The 17,920-nt window shown below is 33.8% G+C and overlaps 1 protein-coding gene across 1 annotated transcript; it reads left to right on the forward strand.

The window, feature by feature from the left end:
- The first annotated feature begins 1,317 nt into the window (after window positions 1-1,317).
- On the forward strand, window positions 1,318-15,584 carry LOC138314335 (ATP-binding cassette sub-family C member 3-like). Its single transcript, XM_069254628.1, has 5 exons — window positions 1,318-1,410; window positions 3,545-3,691; window positions 3,893-4,051; window positions 7,018-7,184; window positions 15,362-15,584. Exons 1-5 carry the CDS (start codon window positions 1,318-1,320, stop codon window positions 15,582-15,584), a joined length of 789 nt encoding a protein of 262 aa, XP_069110729.1.
- Window positions 15,585-17,920: the final 2,336 nt, after the last annotated feature.

Genomic DNA, 17,920 nt, shown 5'->3' on the forward strand with positions numbered 1-17,920 from the left:
TAGAATACTGAGTTCTACAACACGAGGTTAGAATACTGAGTTCTACAACACGAGGTTAGAATACTGAGTTCTACAACACGAGGTTAGAATACTGAGTTCTACATCACGAGGTTGGAATACTGAGTTCTACAACACGAGGTTAGAATACTGAGTTCTACAACACGAGTTTAGAATACTGAGTTCTACAACACGAGGTTAGAATACTGAGTTCTACAACACGAGTTTTGAATACTTAGTTAGAATACTGAGTTCTACAACACGAGGTTAGAATACTGAGTTCTACAACACGAGGTTAGAATACTGAGTTCTACAACACGAGGTTAGAATACTGAGTTCTACAACACGAGGTTAGAATACTGAGTTCTACAACACGAGGTTAGAATACTGAGTTCTACAACACAAGGTTAGAATACTGAGTTCTACAACACAAGGTTAGAATACTGAGTTCTACAACATGATCTACATTACGAGGTTAGAATACTGAGTTCTACAACATGATCTACAACACAAGGTTAGAATACTGAGTTCTACAACATGATCTACAACACAAGGTTAGAATACTGAGTTCTACAACATGATCTACATTACGAGGTTAGAATACTGAGTTCTACAACACAAGGTTAGAATACTGAGTTCTACAACACGAGGTTAGAATACTGAGTTCTACAACACGAGGTTAGAATACTGAGTTCTACAACACGAGGTTAGAATACTGAGTTCTACAACACGAGGTTAGAATACTGAGTTCTACTACAACACGAGGTTAGAATACTGAGTTCTATAACACGAGGTTAGAATACTGAGTTGTACAACACAAGGTTAGAATATTGAGTCCTACAACACGTGGTTAGAACACTGAGTTCTACAACACGAGGTTAGAATACTGAGTTCTACAACACGAGGTTAGAATACTGAGTTCTACAACACGAGGTTAGAATACTGAGTTCTACAACACGAGGTTAGAATACTGAGTTCTACAACACGAGGTTAGAATACTGAGTTCTACAACATGAGGTTAGAATACTGAGTTCTACAACACAAGGTTAGAATACTGAGTTCAACAACACGAGGTTAGAATACTGAGTTCTACAACACGAGGTTAGAATACTGAGTTGTACAACACGAGGTTAGAATACTGAGTTCTACTACACGAGGTTAGAATACTGAGTTCCACAACACGATGTTAGCCTACTGAAAGCTATAACATGAGGTTAGACTACTCAGATCAATAACACGACATGGAAATTCCCAGAACTACAGCACAAGGTTATAATATTCAGATCTACAACATGAGGTTAAACTTCTCAGATCTACAACATGAGGTTAGGCTATCCAGATCTACAACATGAGGTTAGACTATCTATTCAGATCTACAACACGAGGTTCGACTACTCAGATCTACAACATGAGGTTAGACTTATCAGATCTACAAAATGAGGTTATAATACTCAGATTTAAAACATGAGTTTATAATACTCAAATCTACACCAGATCTACAAAATGAGATTATGATACTCAAAGCTACAACATGAGGTTTAACTTCGCAGAGCTATAACTCGAGGTTAGAATACTTAGAGCTATAACCCGACGTTAAACTATTCAGATCTACAACATGAGGTTAAATTTCTCAGAGCTATAACTCGAGGTTAGAATACCCGAAGCTATAACACGCGGTTAGATTTTCTATTCAGATCTACAACATGAGGTAAGCCTATTCAGATCTACAACATAAGGTTGAACTACTCAGATCTACGACGTAAGGTTAGACTACTTTAAGCGATTTCACGAGGTTAGAATACTCAGATCTACAACATGAGGTTAGAACACTCAGAGCTACATCATGAGGTTATTATACTCAGAGCTACAGCATTAGGTTAGACTACTCAGATCTACAACGCGAGGTGAGAATACCCAGAACTACAACGTGAGGTTAGACTACTCAGATCTACATCGCGAGGTGAGAATACCCAGAACTACAACGTGAGGTTAGACTACTCAGATCTACAACGCGAGGTGAGAATACCCAGAACTACAACGTGAGGTTAGAATACTCAGAGCTATTACATTAGGTGAGATACCCAGAACTACAACGTGAGGTTAGAATACTCAGAGCTATAACACGAGGTGAGATACCCAGAACTACAACGTGAGGTTAGACTACTAAGAGCTATAACACGAGATGAGATACCCAGAACTACAACGTGAGGTTAGACTACTCAGATCTACAACGCGAGGTGAGATACCCAGAACTGCAACGTGAGGTTATATTACTCAGAGTTATAACATGAGGTTAGAACACTCAGAGCTATAACATGAGGTTAGAACACTCAGAGCTATAACATGAGGTTAGAACACTCAGAGCTATAACATGAGGTTAGAACACTCAGAGCTATAACATGAGGTTAGACTACTCAGAGCTATAACATGAGGTTAGAACACTCAGAGCTATAACATGAGGTTAGACTACTAAGAGCTATTACACGAGGTTTACGACTTGAGGTTAGAATATTCAGAGCTAATACACGAGGTTTACGACTTGAGGTTAGAATACTCAGAGCTATTACACGAGGTTTACGACTTGAGGTTAGAATACTCAGAGCTAGTACACGAGGTTTACGACTTGAGGTTAGACTACTCAGAGCTATAACACGAGGTTTACGACTTCAGGTTAGAATAATCAGAGCTATTCCACGAGGTTTACGACATGAGGTTAGAATATTCAGAGCTATTACACGAGGTTTACGACTTGAGGTTAGAATACTCAGAGTTATTACACGAGGTTTACGACTTGATGTTAGAATACTCAGAGCTATTACACGAGGTTTACGACTTGAGGTTAGAATACTCAGAGCTATTACACGAGGTTTACGACTTGAGGTTAGAATACTCAGAGCTAGTACACGAGGTTTACGACTTGAGGTTAGACTACTCAGAGCTATAACACGAGGTTTACGACTTCAGGTTAGAATAATCAGAGCTATTCCACGAGGTTTACGACATGAGGTTAAAATACTCAGAGCTATTACACGAGGTTTACGACTTGAGGTTAGAATACTCAGAGCTATTACACGAGGTTTACGACCTGAGGTTGGAATACTCAGAGCTAGTACACGAGGTTTACGACTTGAGGTTAGACTACTCAGAGCTATAACACGAGGTTTACGACTTGAGGTTAGAATACTCAGAGCTATAACACGAGGTTTACGACTTGAGGTTAGAATACTCAGAGCTATAACAGCTCTTATCCCTTTACCTTTATATTATATTTGTCAGTTTTCCACTGTTTCGACCTCTTATGCCAATTTTCAGGCAACCGTGAACAAAACAGAATGATAAACAATGCGGGAGGACGCGATAAGCGATCCTAAAGTTGATGATAGCCGTGATTACTAGATTTCGAAACTGTTTAAGCCACACCAGTCATGGAGTGGATAAAAGAAATGTAACGAGAGACATTATAAAAGTATTTTATCTGAATTTTCCGTTGTTATGACCCTTGTAATTATTTTTTCACTCTTTCGTTTCCTTTAACTGTATTCGATAGGACAAGTTGGTGTACAAAAGTCATCGGCCACCACTACTATGGCCAGAAAATGGTGAGGTGAAATTCAACAAGTACTCCACTCGCTATCGGAAAGGACTAGGTCTAGTCCTCAAGAACATTGACGTTTTGATCAAACCCGGAGAGAAGGTAGGTTCCTGGAATGAAGTTATTATCCTCTTATAACTAATATCTATGTTTTAGGAACATAGTCACAGAATGTTCTGTTGTCAACATTTTAGCCATTTAACCACAAAGCACTTCCGATATCAACTTAAAAATAGGTTGACTTTTGTATACCGATATTGAAATATAAATGGTTAGGTACTAATCATGGACTTATCAATGTAGGTTGGGATTGTTGGAAGAACTGGAGCAGGAAAATCCTCTCTCACCTTGGCTTTGTTTCGCCTGATTGAACCAGCTGGTGGAAGTATTATCATTGATGGAGAAAATTTGAATCGCATGGGGCTTCATGATTGTCGGTCAAGGCTAACAATTTTACCACAGGTGAGTCTAACATTCACATATTATGTTGATGATTCGTTTGTGAATCAAGATTGTCAACCAACGCTAACAATTTTACCACATGTGTGTCTGGTTGATTAAGGATGTACTCCCAAAATTTTCTTGTGTTAAACTTTTTCTCATATATTTTTTTGGAAACGGGAGTTCATACCATGGAAGAAAATGGATGAAAAAACATATGTCCATGTGCTCGTTTTTGAGCTATTGTGACACAAAGATACCTAGATGACAAAATGTTGGATTTTATTGGAATTTTGCCGTTTTTAGCATATACACGTGATATTAAAACCATAATTTCCTAATGAGGTGTTTGATATGTATTGATGTTTATAGAATTTATTTTCCAGTTGTCTAGCTTCTTTAAAAATATACCAGTTATGATTAATAAGACTCATATTTTTTCACAGAATAACAACATATGCTACCCTTACCCCTTAACTTTTAACTGTAAATTTCACTATTTTCAGCCATTTTTGACAAATTCAGTCCTTTGTAATAAAATTATATTTTGTTGTTTGTTGATTAGTTAGTCGATGTGTGTAGAGTTGAATGATGATTGATGGCGTCGTCTTCTTTTCACGGTTTTATTTGATTTTATATGCATAATTAGTATATTGGACTAAGAACTGTTCAGCCCTAAACATCCGGACGGGAATTACAATAATATTCCTCCGTCCATTCTATAAAATTATTTCCATGCTGTGGTGTGTCTGTAGAGTTGTCCTTTGGTGTGTGTGAAGTGTGTCGTAGTGTGTCGTGTCTCGTCGTGTTTGTAGTGTTTGAATAATATTCCGAGTGTCTTATATATTCGAAACCAGGAAGCAGGAATGGCGTAAAGATCACGATTCCGAAGTGATCAAGCAATTGTTGAATAACAACTTCCTAGATATGAAATAACTTCCTATATAGACTTATAAGACGATGTTGCTGAAGATATATTATGTATGACCATGACTTACTGTCGACGCGGGATTACTTCGAAAGGCACGGCTGCATTACTTCCTCTTTATGTGGATGAACTAGTTAATACAGCGCTTGTTTTTATTGGTCAACGCATTTCTATAAACACGCCCATTTCCCTAAAGAAAAGCTTCAGAAAAACGTTCGTTCGAACTATCCGACTTGAATTCGGTAAAAATCAGTTTCAGTACCGATATATATCTGACATAAGCGACGTAAAGCAGAAATTTTTTAGAAAAAGCACATTTACCTGAAAGATGAATTCTCCGTTAACGTGAGCATTTATTTGTTAATTAATTAGAAATCTATGTACATGTAGCAGACGTCATGCATGTAGGCAAGGCCCCAAAACAGCACCGTTCATGATCGAGGCCTAGAATCCACAACGCCGTCCGTAATTATTTACTGGCAGTAAACCACAGAAAATCTAGTTAACTATTAGTCCTTTGTTATATTTCGTAACTTAACATTTTTTAATTATAAATAAAGTCGGTTGCATTTACGAAACTGCTGCTGAAATATTCAAAATACCGTCATTTTTGGGGATCCCATTGTGCCGATTTGCCGACAAAAATCTTTACTTCGATCATTTGACGTGTTCGAACTGTAACTGACTAAAGAATTATTGTTTTTTTCCTGAAAAAATGTACTTGAACTATCCGTCGGTTCAACTTAACTGGGACATTACCATACAGTATATATGTAACGTTAATTAAAATATCGAGTTGTTTGTTCTACACCGAAACTGCATTATGCCATGTCACATCTCGGTGATCACGACTGTCGGTGTTGTTTATTGGGCGGGGCTTATGAGGGCAGACTCGACCAATCGCCACGCGCATACTGTTATCCCATTCAATTTGTGCCTGTAGTGGTCAAAGGAACTTCCTCCGTCTGTCTGGTTATTACTACACCTGTGCCTTTCGAAGTAATTCCACGTCGACAGTAACCTACATTAATTTTTCAAAACTATGGCCTAGTAACGCTACACCTTTATAGAAAAAAATCTGGTATTAAACTTTTGTCAATATTTTTCATTAAATCGGAAAAATGTTGTTTTTCTAAATAAGACCAGAAAATGGGTGGTCTCTGTGCTGACTTTTTTGCCCCATTTAAATATTTGTTATTTTTCAATACTTTAGAGAAAAAATAAAAGTGCTCAAATTACCATTAAATGGGAAAATAAAGTGTCAAAAGTGTATCATTTCACACATTAATATTTAATATTTTAATTTCCACGAACCTGGTAAAGATTTACAGCAAAAATGCTGGCGCAATGATGATATAAATAAAAAAGAATTTAAGTAAAAAAAATGGTAAAACCGTGGCTCTACCAAAACGGCACAATTTCCAAATGACCGCCAAATGGGCCATTTCTTAAACACCATGTATAAAAAATCTACTAAGAAATGTAATTTTTTGACAAATTTGCAACTGGCAACTTGTTACAGATATTGATAAATTGTATTTGAAAATATCATAACTTCTTTGATCTTTGTCGAAACGAGATTTCAACGCGTCTGAAACCTCAGAAGAATACATCCTTAAATGGTTTTTACAAATTATGTCGATACGTTTGTGAATTCTTAGAAGTCACGCTCCCTTCGATATCATGCGTCATCCCTGGCAACACAGAAGATGAGAAAAACATGTTGAGAATAAGTATTTAGTTTTATTTGACATAAATCGCCAAAAATTGTGATTATACTTAATCTAGTGAAATATTTCCATAAGTATCAATACAAATATTTGTTTGTTTGCCTTGCGCATCACACATCATTAACAGCCATACATTTAGGTGTGCGGAAAACCCACTAATTATGTTTGGTAAACATGAAACTGTGACCTCCGATATTGGCTTTCCTCTGTGAAGGGCAATAAAAGAAGTAATGCGTACTGTTTACATAATTAATGTTGCGCTCTAAACAACTGATGTCACTATATACGGAATTATTTGTGATAAATATATTGTTCTGCCACATTTGTAGGAACCTGTTTTGTTCTCTGGGTCATTGCGGATGAACCTTGATCCTTTGAATACTTACATAGACAATGATCTGTGGGACTCCCTGGAACATGCACACCTGAAATCTTTCGTCCAATCATTACCTACGGGCCTAGAGTATGACTGTGGGGAAGGAGGACAGAATTTGAGGTAGGTACACATTCTGCTGATTTGATGTATGCACAAAGTTTGATGTATGAAGTATGTATATGGCCAGTGATTTGATAAGTATGTACATGGTCAGTAATTTGATAGTAGGTACATGGTCAGTAATTTGACAAGTATGTTTATGGTCAATGATTTGATAAGTGTGTACATGGTCAGTAATTTGATAAGTATGCACATGGTCAATGATTTGATAAGTGTGTACATGGTCAGTAATTTGACAAGTATGTATATGGTCAGTAATTTCATAAATAGGTATATGGTAAGTAATTTGATAAGTATGTACATGACTAGTATTTGATAAGTATGTACATGACTAGTATTTGATAAGTATGTACATGACTAGTATTTGATAAGTATGTACATGACTAGTATTTGATAAGTAGGTACATGACTAGTATTTGATAAGTAGGTACATGACTAGTATTTGATAAGTATGTACATGACTAGTATTTGATAAGTAGGTACATGACTAGTATTTGATAAGTATGTACATGACTAGTATTTGATAAGTATGTACATGACTAGTATTTGATAAGTAGGTACATGACTAGTATTTGATAAGTATGTACATGACTAGTATTATAGTATTTGATAAGTATGTACATGACTAGTATTTGATAAGTATGTACATGACTAGTATTTGATAAGTATGTACATGACTAGTATTTGATAAGTATGTACATGACTAGTATTTGATAAGTATGTACATGACTAGTATTTGATAAGTAGGTACATGACTAGTATTTGATAAGTATGTACATATAGTATTTGATAAGTAGGTACATGACTAGTATTTGATAAGTATGTACATGACTAGTATTTGATAAGTATGTACATGACTAGTATTTGATAAGTAGGTACATGACTAGTATTTGATAAGTAGGTACATATAGGTAAGTATAAATGAGGAGAATACAATGCCAAAATGAAAATAAAAGTATGAAAAAATAATACGACAGAAAAAAAGAACGATGATGAAATGGCTCCGTGCCAGAGGCACGAAATATAACATAATTAGATAAATATTAGACAAGACATTAACAGCACACTTTAATAATTACTAATTTCACTACATTTAAGATTAAACAACTCTTTGTTTTATTTCATTTACTTAATTTTAGTAAAAAATTTTATATATATTAAAAAAGGTTATTATTTATAAATGATATGACTATGATATGTATAAATTGTATTTCAATACATGACGAGCCAATTCTGAGTACAAAAAAAATCCCTTCAGTTCAATTTTAAAAAAATTTGAAGACAATATAATGAAAATATTTAAATGGACACTGATTAACATAGTTCTGGCAAACAATTACCTACTTTTTAAATGGAAAATTAAAAATAGTCCACTATGTAACACATGTGGAGTTACAAACACTTTTTTGTAGAATGTAAATATATTAACCATTTATTGCACATGTCAGCGATATGTTCAGTAAACTAGGTTATTGCAAAAAATGATGACATTGGAAAATATAGTGTTAGGTTATAAAATTGATTATGAAAAATATGAAGGAGTTAATTTTCTACTTACTTATATAGGCTACGTCATTTATAAAGCCTACTACACAAGCAATTGTAAACAAAAAGCAATAAACCTAGAACATTCACTCAGACGAGAATTACACTTAGTCATGAGAACTAAAAAGTACAACAAATCACCTCTCCCAACGTTCATAAAATCAGCTTGTGAAATCCTCGGAATAAATCTTGACTCCGATATTCTGTGAAATTTTCATAGTAAATCCAATAGACGTATCAACATAACTTTTTTTGAGTTATCGCCCTTTGTAAAGCGATAGTGGCGCCGGGAGTAAAGCAACTTCCGGTTTACATGGACAGAGCATTGCATGGTAGTAGATGTCAGCTGATCTTTTGCGTAAAACACTTAAATTACGAAATTTTAGAGGTACATGTATGTTATGTTTGGATTTTGAACTGCTGTTTAAACCAAGTGAAAGAATATAGTTAACTGTCAAGTCATATTCACTAGAAAAACTACCGACTCTAAGTCCCCGGTAACGTGATAATGGCGGTATTACACTGGTTACATACACGTACCTTTCGCGTAGATACATTACTGTTGACGGTGATTTGACAGCTGTATTAAATGTACAGATATAACGTCTACATATCCTGTTTGTTTGTAAGCATCTGTGATTTAATTCTAACACTTAAAAGTAGCCGTTTTCAGTGAAATAGGTCAATAAATATTGTGTCTTCGACCATAGCACATGAAGGAGTTTGACGTCTCACGATTTGTATACATCCTACAGTATCGACATAAATATACCACTCTATAAATTATTATTAACAAAACTGATGCTTTTGAACTGAATAGAGTATTTAATGTCACCGTAACAACATTTTGTTAATTTGTGTTATGTACTTTATTTATATAAATTAAAATAAACATTTCTCACTATCATGATGGAGCTTAAAAATCTGTTTACTGAATCCTGCAATAACATTCTAGGTGTTATAACACTTCAAAATGATTATTTCTACCAAAATGAGAATGGTCAAATATCCGATAATGCAGCTATTATAAACTTTTCCCAATTTTGAAAAGGACCATAGATTTCCCCACAACCTAGATTTGATCCCTGGTATATATACAGGAGAAAATGTAGCGGTCAGACCGGGATTCGAACCCGGGACCCTCAGAACACTAGCCGAGTGCTCCACCAACTGAGCTATCTGGTCACCGATGATCGCCCCAGTCTAATCCCGCTACAAATATATAATGCATATTTGGTTATTACAATGTACATGTATGTTTACTTCTAAGACTTTGGTTTATACTAGTCCTAAGACAATGTCACAGCCAGCTGAAAGCAATAAAATCTTCAAACCAAGGGCTTGAACACTTATAAACTAACCTGAAAAATAATTAACCAGTTCTGGAAGAAATGGGTGGGAAAATGTCACTGATTAGAAAAATATCATAGGTTATGTTTGAAAGTGTACCTTAAAGAATCATTTTCTCATAAATTTCTAATGTATTTTCCATCTGTATTCCAAATCAAATAACAAACAATTATGTCTTCAAATTCTCATACAATCATCATTATTTATGATGTTCGTTACATAATACACATAGTGTAATTTTTTTTGGCAGTTTTCCTATGTGTCGCTGTCATGGCCATATCCCTTACTAAAGAGACAATGCAGTGAGGCTAGATACACAAGATTTCTGTCAGCTTGAAAAAATAATTGCAAATATCAAGATTTGAAGATAGTTTTCTTTTGGTTTGGGTAGTTTGCTAGCATCAGTAATTTCACAAGAAATTTACAATAAAAAATCTCCTAAGATGCATATCAATCACTAAAGAAGTTTGATAAACCTGAACCTGAGTGTATTGTACATGTATTTATATCCAACAAATAAAAAATATATACAATACATGTAACATGTGTATATAAGCCAGGTTTTCTTTCCAGTTTTTTATATATAGGATCTCCGATTCTGTGTTTTCTGAAGTTTGAAGGTACCATTCTGGCTAAAATGTGATTAATGTATAGATGGATTTCTAGCATAGTTACAATGTACTATGTTCTAAAAAGTAAAAAAACAACAACTTTATTATATGCATTTTTACATCAATAGCTGCAGTATCATGCATCATCAAAGTGTATTTGTAACACAGTATGGTTTGATGTATATGCATTTATCATTTGTATATAGTTATCATCAAATTATAAATAAATAATAATTTGCTTAATTGCTGACTATCTACTCTAATATATAACCACATAAAATGAAAGAGATAACAGTTTAACTTCTTCATGAAAGCGGTGGAATACAATTCACATAAACAAACACACATAAGTACAAACATGTACATTCTTTCAGCTTCCTCTTCATTTAGACAGCAACACCTACCATTGATTACCTTTTGTTGTCATCAGCTTATCAACTTTTTAAGATTTACATGTAGGTCAATTCAAATTGGTTTTATTTGAAACTATGTTCACATAAAGATTCATACATGTATATCTAAATAAAGTGCTATGAAGTATGTGTAAAGAGTGCATGTGTATTTCATTTTGAATATAAATAATAATAATACATTTATCTACCTAAAGGGATCATGATATGGCATTAAATATTTCTGATTTGAATGAAAAGACTATCATCATTTATCAAGTCTTTCAGAAGAAAGCAAACATTTCAAAGTACAAGTCAAATAATCCATTTAAGATTTGTTTTCACATAAACAATTGTTTCAAACTATTCCAAGTAGCAGAAACATTGACAAAACAGTGATGGTAAGTTTTAACAGTTTTATTTCCAGATCCTAGGGTGCAGAAAAGAAATCTATGTATACACAAGTGTCATCCTATTTAGACTTTTGGATTGAAGGGTGCTGTTTATAATGAGAAAAAAATCCTTAATCAACAGTATATTCTCTCTGTGTCCACTTCAAATACAGCAACTACATAGTATTCATTTGTTTGAATGATGACACTTACAAGATATGGACAAGTTGTATTAGGTTTTGAGTAAATATAATTCCAAGTGACATGAAAGAATCCTATATTATAATAGCCATTAATTGCCTATAATCAATGAAAGGTACATGTCCATTTCCACAGTGCGTTCTAAGTTGTCAGTTACTAATTTGGATCGAATTATGGTAATCCCTTACCCATTCAATTTCGTACCCAAACAAACTCGTACCCACATTTGGCGAACTCGCAACCAATCATGGCTAACCTGTACTCATGGAATTTGGCGAACTCGTACCCATCATAAAATATATAGTTCATGTATTTGTGATTGATATATATAAGACTTAATATATTCGTGTTCGATCAGATACTACAAATAAGTGATAACAGCTCGTATATGTACATGTTCAAAAATATATGTTTACTCCTTGGTTTATTTGACTTCCTCCTTTGATAAAAAATGATGACCTATATATATTTGCTTCATTGGATTTTTTGTTTACAAGAGTGTCAAACAAAATGGAAATCAGCTTTTATAATTATTGCATGTGGAGCATTTGTCGTGTAAAGTCACAACCGGCTCGGAATATATGTTTTAGAATTATATTTAACTTTTACAGAATTATTACAGATGTTAAACCTTGTAAAATATACCAACTTGAAGTCCATGTGTATGTAAATGTAACAAGCTGATTAATTGTTTTGTAGTGTATTTGTGATCATGCACTTATGAATTACTTTTAAATGTAACCATCAACTTGCACTACATGTATAACAAAAACCAGTGACCATTGCACTGATCAATAGGCCAAAACAGTTTGCAGAGGGACATCATAATTTTCAAGTTGCTAGTGAAACCACAGAGTTCTATTTTTTTTAACGTTAATTTTTTACAGTGATCAGTGGATATTATCACATGCTAATTTCACCATGCTTTAATACAGTCTCGAGAAAGATGGAAGACGTAGGATAGGACTCGTGAAGTCGAATCGACCCTCCACTAAAACTTTTAATATCGGCCACGCCCACTTAAAAAAATGAACAAAAAAGTGGGGAAACTATCCAATATTTACGAGAAAAAACACATACATATAAAAAAAATATGCAGTCCAAACAGTATTACCAACAACACGTGTCACAAATCGTTGAAAATCGTTTCAAAGTTACTCAAAAATGCAGGTAGTTGTAAGCTGTTTCTATATTGCGCAATGAAAACCGGAAGTGTCTTTACTCCGAACAAGGGGATGATAACTCTAAAATTTCAAGATGGCGGATTGATGTTGATACGTCTATTGGTTTTCAGTAAAATGACATCAAGATTCACACTCAGATCTTCCTAATCCTTAACCATAATTTTAACTGTCCTTGATAACTTTCCAGGTAGCAGTCCTTTACAGTACACTTCATCTGAAAAAGATTAACAGAACGACACATGTCATAATATATTGGAAATCATTTTTTGGGCAAATTAAGTAAAATACACCAATTATACAGACGTAAACAATACTCACCAGAAATAGTTATCTGTTCAAACCATTGTTTTCTCCACATACATACAAATACTTCGCACAGGTATTGGTTTGTCTTTCCTCACCAGCACTCCTCCAACGAAAAAAACACTTGTATGTTGTTTTTCGGTATGATTTCCGGTAATGAGAGTTATCTTCTTCCGGTTTACACTATTCATCAACTCAATATTTGTTTCTTCTTCTCGATTTGCTTTATTATGGTCATCGACCAATTCGTTATAAAACTACTATAATAGTCAAAGTATATCATGTATTATTTATATGTTGTAAAAATAATACTTCATCCATTGCATAGTTCATTCGCATTTTGTCTGAGTTATGACCCTTCAAAATCTTTGATTTAATATCCAAAATCATATTTTTTAATGCCATGATATTGGAATGAGACAAACTTTTAATTTCTATATTCAAATACTTCAACTTTATTACAATACGTTTAATAAGCAATAATCTTTGAAGGGAATTAATAATAATTAATAATTTTTTTCCTGAAAAAAAAACCTTCACAAAAGCGTGTACAACACGTAATATTAAATGTTTAAGTGATTATGGTTATCTAGTAAACCTTAGTGCTGTATTCCTGTATAAGAGCTGCTCTCTGACCGTGGAAGTGCATACAGTTAAATCAAAAGTGATATGAATTTTCATTTACAACATTACAGGAAAAGGCTGGATAAAGATAAGAATTTAATTTCTTGCTTGGTTTTTATAGAACAATATATCATATTTTCGGTTGCCATGATATTTAAAAATATTAGACATTTCTGTAGTTGAAATATAATTATCTATTTGGATGATTTAAAAAAAAACAATTCAGTGAGTGACTAAATATGAGGTCTGTATCTAAATGATTAAAGTCAGATGGAATAAAGCTGCTGAAGTATAATTCAGTTGTACAGAGAGGGGGTTAAACAGGCGATGATTCCTTAATGTATATGAAGAGTTAATCTCTGACCTTGAGAAACCTTGTAAGTGACTCCCAGGCCTCTTGTTTTCCCCCTTTTGTATACATTATCTAATTGTCGTCCGTAGGTCCATCAACATTTTTTTCAATCGCACTTGTAATAGAGTTCTACATGGAATACAACCAAATTTGGCAAGAAACATCCTTGGGGAAGGGGAATAGAGTTTGTATAAATTTTTGCTCTGACCCCGGCGGCAGGTGGGGCGGAGCCCGATAGGGGAAATAAAGGTAAATCCTATAAATCTCTACTAGTCATAGAGTTCTGCATGGATTGTGACCAAATTTAGGTAGAAATATCGCCTGGGGAAGTTGAACAGAATATGTTAAAAATTTGGCTCAAACCCCATCCCACCCCCACCCCACCCTCCTAATAGTCGAAATACAGGTGAATATTTAAATTCCTTTAGAAAAGAAATAATGATCCTGTATTTAGAAAATAACTTGGCATTACAAACCAAATGAGCGATACAGGCCCTCTGGGCCTCTTGTTATTGTGTAAAATAGTTCATTTAAATTTAGAACATGAAGACATATGTAGAGAAGTGGAGTCCCTGGCCCATATTCTTTAATGGAAACTTGTCTATATAATGATATGTAACTGTAGAGGGAGATTAGTGTGTCTACTCCTCATTTTCTAATAAAAACTTTTCTGCACGATGTTGTGCATCTGCAGAGCTGGACAGAGACAGTGTGTCTATTCCTTAATCTCTATAATGAAATATGTTCAATACGATGTTATGTATCTGCAGAGCTGAAAAGAGACAGTATGTCTATTCCTCAATCTCTATAATGAAATCTTTTCAATACGATGTTATGTATCTGCAGTTTTGGACAGAGGCAGTTTGTCTATTCCTCAATCTCTATAATGAAATCTTTTCAATACGATGTTATGTATCTGCAGAGCTGAAAAGAGACAGTATGTCTATTCCTCAATCTCTATAATGAAATCTTTTCAATACGATGTTATGTATCTGCAGTGTTGGACAGAGGCAGTTTGTCTATTCCTCAATCTCTATAATGAAATCTTTTCAATACGATGTTATGTATCTGCAGTGTTGGACAGAGGCAGTTTATCTATTCCTCAATATCTATAATGAAAACTTTTCGATACGATGTTATGTATCTGCAGAGCTGGACAGATACAGTGTGTCGATTCCTCAATCTCTATAATGAAAACTTTTCAACACGATCTTATGTATCTGCAGTGTTGGACAGAGACAGTTGGTGTGTCTGGCCCGCAGCCTCCTACGGAAGACTAAGATATTGGTTCTCGACGAAGCTACGGCCGCTGTCGACATGGAAACAGACGATCTTATCCAACAGACAATCCGCACAGAGTTCAAAGACAGCACCATTCTCACGATAGCCCACCGACTGAACACAATCATGGATTATGACAGGTTAGCTGTTACCTCATTATTAAAATAAGGATCATAGGTTTATGTTTGGTGTAAATCTTAAATAAAGGATTATTTTCGGTGTTTTATACTTGTGAATGGTAGAGCACATATCATGGAAGTGTTATATATGTGGTAGGAATCATTGTATTATCACCTTGTAATGCTGATTTGTAACAAACGCATGGCAATCAGAGGTACATATCTTTTGAAGTCAAAAGTATGTTTAATAATACGTATGGACATTGCAATAAAAATGTATGTACATAAAAGGTAAATTACCTTGTAAACCAGCCGATTAAAACAAAGATGGTTACGTCTTTGAGCCAAGGACTAGATTTTAAATAATGTAAGACTTCTACTCTAAATATGATATTTTAATAACTGTAAGACTAAAACACTATGTATGATAATCTAATTACTGTAAGACTCTAATTACTGTAAGACTACAACACTATGTATGATAATCTAATCACTGTAAGACTACAACACTATGTATGATAATCTAATCACTGTAAGACTACAACACTATGTATGATAATCTAATCACTGTAAGACTACAACACTATGTATGATAATCTAATCACTGTAAGACTACAACACTATGCATGATAATCTAATCACTGTAAGACTACAACACTATGCATGATAATCTAATCACTGTAAGACTACAACACTATGCATGATAATCTAATCACTGTAAGACTACAACACTATGTATGATAATCTAATCACTGTAAGACTACAACACTATGTATGATAATCTAATCACTGTAAGACTACAACACTATGTATGATAATCTAATCACTGTAAGACTACAACACTATGTATGATAATCTAATCACTGTAAGACTACAACACTATGTATGATAATCTAATCACTGTAAGACTACAACACTATGTATGATAATCTAATCACTGTAAGACTACAACACTATGTATGATAATCTAATCACTGTAAGACTACAACACTATGTATGATAATCTAATCACTGTAAGACTACAACACTATGTATGATAATCTAATTCACTGTAAGACTACAACACTATGTATGATAATCTAATCACTGTAAGACTACAACACTTTGTATGATAATCTAATCACTGTAAGACTACAACACTATGTATGATAATCTAATCACTGTAAGACTACAACACTATGTATGATAATCTAATCACTGTAAGACTACAACACTATGTATGATAATCTAATCACTGTAAGACTACAACACTATGTATGATAATCTAATCACTGTAAGACTACAACACTATGTATGATAATCTATTCACTGTAAGACTACAACACTATGTATGATAATCTAATCACTAAGACTACAACACTTTGTATGATAATCTAATCACTGTAAGACTACAACACTATGTATGATAATCTAATCACTGTAAGACTACAACACAATGTATGATAATCTAATTCACTGTAAGACTACAACACTATGTATGATAATCTATTTACTGTAAGACTACAACACTATGTATGATAATCTAATCACTGTAAGACTACAACACTATGTATGATAATCTAATCACTGTAAGACTACAACACTATGTATGATAATCTAATTCACTGTAAGACTACAACACTATGTATGATAATCTATTCACTGTAAGACTACAACACTATGTATGATAATCTAATCACTGTAAGACTACAACACTATGTATGATAATCTAATCACTGTAAGACTACAACACTATGTATGATAATCTAATCACTGTAAGACTACAACACTATGTATGATAATCTAATTCACTGTAAGACTACAACACTATGTATGATAATCTAATTCACTGTAAGACTACAACACTATGTATGATAATCTAATCACTATAAGACTACAACACTATGTATGATAATCTAATCACTGTAAGACTACAACACTATGTATGATAATCTAATCACTGTAAGACTACAACACTATGTATGATAATCTAATCACTGTAAGACTACAACACTATGTATGATAATCTAATCACTGTAAGACTACAACACTATGTATGATAATCTAATTCACTGTAAGACTACAACACTATGTATGATAATCTAATCACTGTAAGACTACAACACTATGTATGATAATCTAATCACTGTAAGACTACAACACTATGTATGATAATCTAATCACTGTAAGACTACAACACTATGTATGATAATCTAATCACTGTAAGACTACAACACTATGTATGATAATCTAATCACTGTAAGACTACAACACTTGTATGATAATCTAATCACTGTAAGACTACAACACTATGTATGATAATCTAATCACTGTAAGACTACAACACTATGTATGATAATCTAATCACTGTAAGACTACAACACTATGTATGATAATCTAATCACT

The sequence above is a fragment of the Argopecten irradians genome, chromosome 1 (genome assembly GCF_041381155.1).
Source record: "Argopecten irradians isolate NY chromosome 1, Ai_NY, whole genome shotgun sequence".
In the NCBI taxonomy this organism is placed as follows: domain Eukaryota; kingdom Metazoa; phylum Mollusca; class Bivalvia; order Pectinida; family Pectinidae; genus Argopecten; species Argopecten irradians.

What these genes read in the sequence shown, in the direction of transcription:
- LOC138314335 (XM_069254628.1), top strand. Translation starts at nt 1,318, where the DNA reads ATGAGGTTAGGCTATCCAGATCTACAACATGAGGTTAGACTATCTATT. An exon ending in ACTCAGATCTACAACATGAG is followed by an intron (nt 1,411 to 3,544) that starts GTTAGACTTATC and finishes TGTATTCGATAG; the next exon opens with GACAAGTTGGTGTACAAAAG. An exon ending in GAAGGAGGACAGAATTTGAG is followed by an intron (nt 7,185 to 15,361) that starts GTAGGTACACAT and finishes ATGTATCTGCAG; the next exon opens with TGTTGGACAGAGACAGTTGG.